Consider the following 8,929-nt stretch of genomic DNA (forward strand, 5'->3'; position numbering starts at 1 on the left):
TTTACATCAGCGTGTACAATATTAGCATGTTCCGCTGATCTAGATTCATCATTTGGTTTGTTCTGCTTGGCAGCTTTCTTCTCTTTTCATCTCCCTGCTGGGTGACCTCAGCCTATGACATCACAGTGATGTAATGTTTTCCAAAATTCCAGATAACTGTTCTGTAGCTAAAGCTTCTGCTTGTGCTTCATGTTGCAAGGTGTGCCTAAATGTGATAAAGGCTCAGGCAGGATCGACTGAAATGAGAATGAGAACGTCTGTGACTTTAATAGATTCTAAATGCGCTGTTTTCTCCATGCAGGTCACCAGCACCATCCGTAAAGGAAGACTGTGTTCTCTACAGCACACTTCGAAAACTGGACATGTGAAAATAAACCAGGAAGATATCTTGCTTCATAAACTGTTGACCAATGCTGTTCATTCAGTGTATATTTGGACATTTTCTTTGAATGTGTGAGCATTTTCTGTGTTTTTTCTTGAACCTTAAACAGCAGATTGTCTGCAAAGTAATCCTCAAGCGGTATGAACCAAACATGTCCTTCACTGGATGATACATTTAAGAGTATTTATTAAAACCAGTGAACATGAACTCTCCTCATGAACTCAGGTCACATGACTGTGCCTTTGTCACATGACCAGGATGACTGTGGTTATTGTAGTCTGCAAAGATGTGCTCAGAATGGATCATTCCTTTGGCATTCTATCAACATTTACATGCATAACAGCTCATGTCTTCATTTTGTACACAAAGTATTATCATGATGTTGGTGACTGAAAGCCATTATCATTGCTGAATGTATTCCCTGGCCAGATATCCTGGAGAATTTGGCTTTATATGTAATTCAAAAATTATTATTTTTTTATTAATACTTGTATAACATTTACTATTACAGACATTCTTGTGCACATTTTGTGATTATATTGTGCTTATTACTGAGCTGATACCATCTAGAGTATAAATTCACATAACGTGAATTTGTTTTTCACATTCTTAGTGTTTATTTTTGTACTACCAAACGTTAGAATTCAGAGCATACCTTGAATTTTTTAAACAATCATTCAATGAAACAAATAAAATAAACCTATGCTTGAACAATTTTGTAAAAATTAAAGTAAAGTATTAGTAAACCGTGTACTGTAGGTGTTACCCCCTGGGTTCTGCTGATGGAATAGAACATGTGCAGGTAAGGCACTAAACTGGTATTTTTTAAAAAACATCCCACAGGTGTGATGGGGGGATGGGGGGGGGGGGGTGATAAGCACTAAAGGACAAGGAGTATTCAAACTAGACAGAACAGAATAATATACTCCTCTGGGTGGTAAGTCCTACCGTTAAATACTAACAAAAAACTACTCAGCGATAAGGGCAAAACCGAACAGAAAAAGGAGTATAATAAAGCTGTCTCATAAAAAGAACTGAGAGTGTAAAGAAGGTGAAAACTAAAGAAAAACAGCCCTCAAAATGAGGATTGATAGAAAAACACCCAAATTGCAATACCAAGTAAGAGACTATTGTGAAATTATAGTAAATAATCCCTTAAGTCTCAGCCTTCAGTACAACACAGATCTCTTCCAAAATAGGAAGAAAGACTGTTACAAACACACTCACAGAATACCGGCTTACGTGTAACCAAAGTTGACACAAAAGCACTGACTGCAGGCCAGCAAGAGCTTAAATAGGAACTACAGCAGGTGATCCCAATTAGCTCGATTAGGGGAAAGTGTAGCACAGTGGGTAAGGAACTGGGCTTGTAACCGAAAGGTCGTAGGTTCGATTCCCGGGTAGGACACTGCCGTTGTACCCTTGAGCAAGGTACTTCACCGAAATTGCTTCAGTATATATCCTGTTGTATAAATGGATACAATGTAAAATGCTATGTAAAAGTTGTGTAAGTCGCTCTGGATAAGAGCGTCTGCTAAATGCCTGTAATGTAATGTAATGTAATGAAAGAAGTGACAAGGGTGCCCTCCAGTGGCCAAGGATAGCCACTACCACCCTCTAAGGAGCGGCCTCAGAACCACGCCGGCAAAAATCCCGAATAAGCTCAGGGTCCAAAATGTCCCTAGAGGGGACCCAACAGCGCTCCTCGGGGCCATAGCCCTCCCAGTCAATGAGAAACTGAACCCCTCTGCCCACTCGTCTCTCAGCCAGAATGAGACGCCCTGCAAACACAGGCTCCCCATCAATGAGCCGAGGCGGGGGCGGCGGGTGGTCCGCCGGAGCCAACGCGCTCACGAGAACCGGCTTCAGACGGGAGACATGAAACGCGGGGCGGATCCTCATGGAGCGAGGGAGCTGCAGGCGACCAGTGACAGGGTCGATCTTACGGATGATCTCAAAGGGCCCCACGCAGCGAGGAGCGAGCTCACGAGACTCTACCCGCAGAGGGAGATCCCGAGTGGAGAGCCACGCCCGTTGACACACCCGATAGGGAGGCACGGGACGGCGGCGCCCGTCAGCAAGTCTTTTCTGACTAGCAGAGGAGCGTAGGAGCGACGCGCGGACTTTTCTCCAAGTCGCCCGACACCGCCGGACAAGGAACCCGGCGGACGGCACCCCGATGTCCCTCTCCAGTTCCGGGAACAGAGGGGGCTGATACCCAAACTGAGAGACCTGTGGATGTGTTCCTGCCTCTCGCCCAATGCATGCTTGGATAAGCTCCAGCACCAGCTCCAGCTCAGGATAAGCGGGTATAGATAATGGATGGATTGATGGATGTATTGTAATAGGCAAAGCCTCAGATCTTAGCATCACTTTGTGTTGTAATCCGGAATCATTTTTTGTAAACATGGTAGTTATGTTTATTTTTATAAGCGTAATATGCAAAAATGAACATAATTATTGACATCTGAATTTCAATAATACAGTGGGGGCAAAGAAATGAGAATTACCCAGTCTTTTTGAAAAGGCACTACTGGTCCAGTCCAGACACAAAGCAAAGGACTCTGTATATTTTATTCAAACGCTTGTATCCGATAAAATCGAAAATGTGTATGACCTTCAGGAAGTGAGGCAGATCTGACATTCTACTTTTATATTTAATGTGAAGCATTTCATTAGCGATCATATTCAGACACACTGCTCTGTCTGAAAGGCTATTTAAAACTAATGGCTCATTAGCAAAGCACTGAGGCCAGATCATAACTCTCTCCTGTTAAGTGTATTATCATATTTCATTCAGTCAAAACTACGTCACAATATTTTGTGGTGCAAGAAGATTAAACTGGAATCAAATAAAATAAAATGCATTTTCCGACTATAAATGATTGCTGCTGCTTCCATACAAATATCATTCATCAAGTAAAAGGCTGTTTGAGTCTCTGGTTTCTGGAATCTTTGTGAGCTCTTCATAAACCCCAAAGCATTTTTAGGCATTAGCAGCACATTAACTCACTGTGTGCGCTTGTGTAGTAATTGTTATTCTGGTATTTCTGCAAATAAATAGAATACTCTGACAGTGTTTGTTTCTACTGTTCAATTTCACAGTGTAAATAATAATCAAGACCTGTATGTGTATTTGGATAAATAGTTTCCATCTGATGCAGCCATGCTCTTCAATACCTTGTTGGTAATCATCCTCTCTGTGTCAGGTAAATTGTTTGTGTGTTTTTTTTCCAAATGTAGTTCTGATGTTTCAGTCTGCATATACAGCATTTATCAGCATGTGTTCCTATTTATTAGTCTCCCTTCATTAACTCAATCAGAAGAAACAAAAGTGAATACATTGAAATTGCATTAATGAATGTATATAATTCATATAAAATAATGTTCTACAGTACATTAGTTTAGAGTAGTGCAAAGTTTCTCATCTGAAAAGGGGAAAAGAGAGAACCTTTAAAATGACGTTCTTCTTCACACTCAGCTTTAAAACTGAGACAGAGGCATGATATAAATATCTGTGGCTTTACTAAATGATCAGAGCTGTTGATTGTGCATGTTGCATTCTTAGAATGACACAGACACTTGCTCTTAACTTGCTTGGTTTGCTACTGCATTCTAGCAAAGCTAGCTACTAAGCAAAACTTCCTGTACCTGCGAATCTCACATTGATTGGCGGCTACTGCCATCTACTGACATCAGTTAGTATTGAAATACAAGTACAATAATTGATGTTCCATAGTTTTGGAGAAGTTAGGTGCACTTGTTTTAAAGTTTTGTTAATTGTATCCCTTAGCTGTCAAGTTGCCAACACATCTGTGTTTTAAAGGACTTCTGAGCAGTGTGTTTGTGTATGTGCGTGTGTGTGCGCATGTGTGTGTGTGTGTGTGTATGTATATTTATACATGTGTTTGTGTGTATGTGTGCGCATGTGTGTGTGTGCACGTGCGTGCGTGTGTGTGTGTATGTGCGTGTATGTGTGTCTGCATGTGTGTGTGTGTGTGTGTGTGTGCGTGTTTTTCAGGTGTTCTCAGCCAGAGGGGATGGGGAGTGACTTACACACGAGAGAATCTGTGCCTTAAAGGGGTCTTCAGTAGACATGAGCTGCACTTACTCATATCCCCCATCTCACACAGTGCAGAGAAAATTCTGGGTTATTGACTGTGTAACCCACCTAAAGGTCAGTTAGCAGTAGGTAAATATTTTCGGGTTAAAGCTAGGTTCGTAAGGAGAGGTTATGAATGATGAGATGGACACAATGAACAACCGGAGCCAGAAAGTAAGTGCAAAATGGTTAGAAGTGTATTAAAGAAAGTGTAATGACAAAATGTAAAGCCAGCATTTACTTATCACATTCAACCACATTCATTTGTCTTCATATCAATGTCCTGAGTGTTGTAACTGCATTCACTGTCCATTAAGTTCTGAATGTCTTCTGTTCAGTCTGGTTTAGTTCAATTTAGTTGGTTTCAAGTCAGTTTTGTTGGTTGGGTGCACCCTTTTTAAAAAAAAGTATCAAATAAAATTATGTAATTTCTCAATCACAATCCTACCACACCGGAGTGGAGTTGGGAGAAACAAGGGGTATCAGGGGGTTCTTCCTCAATGGATGAAGATGAATCAAGTTGGTCAAGTTGGTCGGCTCGCCATCTCCCTCGTCAGGGAGAGAATCCTAGGTTCACAGGTTTCTTCTAGGGTATCCAAAAAATCCAGCCTGTATGATAACAGGCTATTATAACAACTGCATACTTTTCTCAATCTTAGTTCTTTTCTTTAAGGCATCATTGTAACCTCAAAAGTGTAAAAGTGTTACCAGTAAACCAAATAGTACTCTTTATAAATGCTCAACTGTACAGTTTCCTTTTATCAAATATTCTATCACTCTTTAACCATTTATCATGAATTATGATCAAGGTATTTTCCATGTAACTATAGCAAATCATGTTTAAACCATGAACTCAATATAAATACATGGCAATAAACCTTTAACAATCAAGTAAATCATTAGTTGATTGTAAAATCATTTAAATGCATGTGAACTAACCCTATTGCATTGTCATGCACAATGGAAGATATGGCTACATCATATACACCACTGTAGTGCACTTGCTAAGTGCTAGTGCATGGTTTCTAACAGTACTGCATTAGCTAACTCCAACAAGATTACATGGCACATTCATACACGTATGATAGAACTACTATAACAGTGCCATTCACGCTTTCAAATAGCAACATTCAACTTTATGTGAGAGAAACTCAATAGCTATACATACCACGTGTGGCTAATGCTATTTTCAAGGAAACGCGGAGTTAATAACACACGTGTGGCTGCTACAATGGCGATACTTTAGATAAATTTAAAATATAAACTCACCGAGATCCCAAAGGAAGAAACTGAAGTGTGCAAACTGAAAAATGCCACGTGTGGCTAACGCTATTTTCAAGGAACACGGAGTTAATAGCACACGTGTTGCTGCTACAGTTAAGATACTTTAGCAAACTTTAACATGTAAACGCAAGGAAAAAGATCCCAAGGAAAGAAATTGAAGTGTGCGATCTGGAAAATATTTGGTCCCTGGGTCATTTAAGGAGCTGCTCTTTAGGTTTACCGCTTAAATTAATAATTATGATTTTCTACTTCTGATCGTCTTTTTCTCTCTCCCGTTCTCCCCTCTTGCTGTGCACTCTCTCCTGTGCGACAAACAGTCTCAACCAAGTCCCTGGGAGTGGGCGGGGCTAACTATTTTCCAGAATAATCTTAAGACATTACTACCTGTTACAGCCAATAAAACTAATGAGGGATGCAGAACAAGTCCTCCTAACCCGTTAGGTAGGGAGCCTCTCTTCCTTAAAGCTACAGGACCCTTTTAAAGCGTTGCTATTTTTTCTAACGGGTTACAACTGGAACAGTAAACAGGAGGGTGAAGACCTGTCCAAGGACCCAGAGTACTCTGACCGTGTGGAGTACCTGGGGAATAAGAACAGTGACTGCACTTTTAGAATAAACCAGCTGAGAGAAAGTGATTCAGCAATATATCGCTTCAAGTTCCTGCCCGACCGTTATGGTGGAAAATATACTGGTCATTCTGGAGTCTCGTTGACAGTTACAGGTAATTCTAAACTTGCTTTTTATACTATTAACTGGCAATACTCCTAATTATTTTCTAATAGAAAACAGAATGGTCTTTTTATCATGTTGATTCTTGTGTGCAGGTCTTCGGGTGAAAGTGACAGAGAATGAGGCACAGAGTGTAACACTGACCTGTAGCAGCACCTGCACTTTGAGTGGCAGCCCAACCTTTACCTGGTACAAGAATGGAAAAGTTGTGCCCTATGAGTATAAATACTCTCTCAATTTAGCCAGCACTGATGATACAGATCTCTACTCCTGTGCTACAGGAGGAGTGACTTCCCTGCAGTCAATGTGAAATGTGAGTGTCTGCCCACATTCTGTTTTATTGGGAAATAATGCATGCAGGGCCGGCCGAGGCATAAGCGAACTAAGCGGCTGCTTAGGCCCCCGTGGCCACCAGGGGCCCCCATGCGGTATTCATCCCCTATCGCAAAACCAGCATTAGTAATTTAAAATGGAATGACAACCGAATATTTCATAACAACGTAACTCATTTTGAAAAAGCGATGATGCAGCTGAACATTAATGTAGCTTTAAAAGACATGAGAACAGGGCAGAAGAGCAACCTGCAGATAGTGATTAGGAAATTGAAATTATTGTGTTTACAAACAATGTCGGATCAAGGTAATCCTAAAATGCCCTCATTGGAAAGATTGCATTTGAATAATAGCTGTCAAACAAAATGTCATTATAATACACATTTGTAATTGTCCATTCTATCCTTACAGATATATGATAATGTTTAATGTGTGAATTTTTATTCAAATATTATTTTATTTTATTTAATTCACAATGAACTTGCATTTACTTTGAACTGCACAGTAAAACTGCAGGACCTTTTCTCTTTCAGATGCTCCTAAAAACACCTCAGTATCAGTGATCCCCTCTGGTGAAATAGTGGAGGGCAGTTCAGTGACTCTGACCTGCAGCAGTAATGCCAACCCACCAGTGCAGCGATACACCTGGTATAAGAATAATAGAACTGTATCCTCAGTGACAGGTGTTCCAGAGCACAGTTACACCATTAAAACCATCACACTTTAGGATATAAATCTCAAAGTGCTGTGTGAGTAATTCTGTACTGTCATTTAGAATGGCTTGGATGGGCAGCATCTTCAGTGAAAATAGCCAATGCATATAATTCTAAATGTTGCAGCCTGTCTGTAAAAACTGAAAAGGGGAAGAACATGCAGTCAGATTATAATGCCTTATCCAAAAACCTCTGATATCTGTTTGGCTAGGCTCTATACCTACATTTCCATTGTAGTAATAGAGTGTAGCATTCGGCCCGCCCAAGAAGCGGATTGGCCTGTCCAACCATGCTGTCCAAGCACGACATCGTACATCTCTGTATAGTGCAAAGGCGTAAGGTGCTACATTGCCAGATGATAAAAGACGCAGGCATGTCTGAATTTTCTTGTGCCTTCTTTAAGAAAACATTGCGCAGCATTGCTTTGGAATACCGCTTCTTTAATTTCAGTGAGGCAAGATATCCTATATAGTTTGTAGTACAGTAACTTGGCATCATTTTGATATCAATACTTTTAATGGCAGGCCTAGATTTAGCCAGTTTGAATGAATGAGTTATAGACAGTGCTTTGTATGTGTGAGTAACTTGGCATTTTTGTGCATTGAAAGTGTGTTTTTTATGAGATAATACAATGCCCTGTAGATGGCGGTATCACCCTTTATCAGCCACCAAATAATTTTTAAAAGAGTGGGGAATGACTGCATGTTTTCACCACGTTATGCCAGCCAATCCAGAGAACAAGCATTCCATTATCAGACAGATTGAGATTTTGGGGTCTCAGTTGACTTCAATCTTTAATTGAAATGAAATTCTGGACCATTTACAGTAATATGCATTCATACATTTATTGTGGGTGCTGTACAATGTGGAATTTTGTTGAATAACTCAGTATATTGTGTTATTGTATTTCTTCTTCTCACTCAGGTGTAAAGGTTGAAATGAAATCTGACACAAGGAGAGAGGGGGAGTGAGGGTGACAATAACCTGTAAAATCACCTGCACTGACCTGACTGGCAGCCAAACATTCATCTGGTTCAAGAATGGACAATCTCTGTCTTACACCAAACAGAAATATCAAAATCACAACTACCTTCAGTTCAAAGCCAGCAGTGGAGATGCAGGCAGCTACTCCTGTGCAGTAAGAGAATCTCCCATCCCCAGCAGTGACTCTTTGTGAGTATTTGAGGACAAACTCATGCATTTAACTTTACTGAGTGTCCTTTGTTACTAATTTTGAAAAGCGGTGATGCAGATTGATTTTCTGAGTGTTGCATTGACCTTCCTACCTTTATGCATGCACTTATTTTACACAACTCTGGATTAAAGTCTCTGCTATATGTTGCACACTCATTAAGATGACTCTTAAAGCACGCATGTTGTTGAGGGT

The 8,929-nt window shown here is 40.4% G+C and overlaps 1 protein-coding gene and 1 long non-coding RNA gene across 8 annotated transcripts in view; one reads left to right on the forward strand and one right to left on the reverse strand.

Annotated features, from left to right (window-relative positions):
* Nucleotides 1-8,631, forward strand: part of LOC135238005 (B-cell receptor CD22-like) — a 93,280-nt gene extending 84,649 nt beyond the window's left edge. For 6 of the 7 annotated variants that reach the window (XM_064305667.1, XM_064305675.1, XM_064305683.1 and 3 more), the window contains one exon: nt 302-1,096. In XM_064305667.1, coding sequence (XP_064161737.1) covers nt 302-321 — 20 coding nt within the window. In that variant the 3' untranslated portion in view covers nt 322-1,096. Of the gene's footprint in view, nt 1-301; nt 1,097-8,466 lie in introns of those variants that run through there. The other variant, XM_064305734.1, reaches the window with a different exon arrangement.
* Nucleotides 4,660-6,489, reverse strand: LOC135238210 (uncharacterized). The gene is made up of 2 exons (XR_010325044.1): nt 5,754-6,489; nt 4,660-5,093 (listed from the first exon to the last, which is right to left on the reverse strand). It is a non-coding gene; the product is annotated as an uncharacterized LOC135238210 (long non-coding RNA).
* Nucleotides 8,632-8,929: the final 298 nt, after the last annotated feature.

The sequence above is a fragment of the Anguilla rostrata genome, chromosome 1 (genome assembly GCF_018555375.3).
Source record: "Anguilla rostrata isolate EN2019 chromosome 1, ASM1855537v3, whole genome shotgun sequence".
Lineage (NCBI taxonomy): Eukaryota > Metazoa > Chordata > Actinopteri > Anguilliformes > Anguillidae > Anguilla > Anguilla rostrata.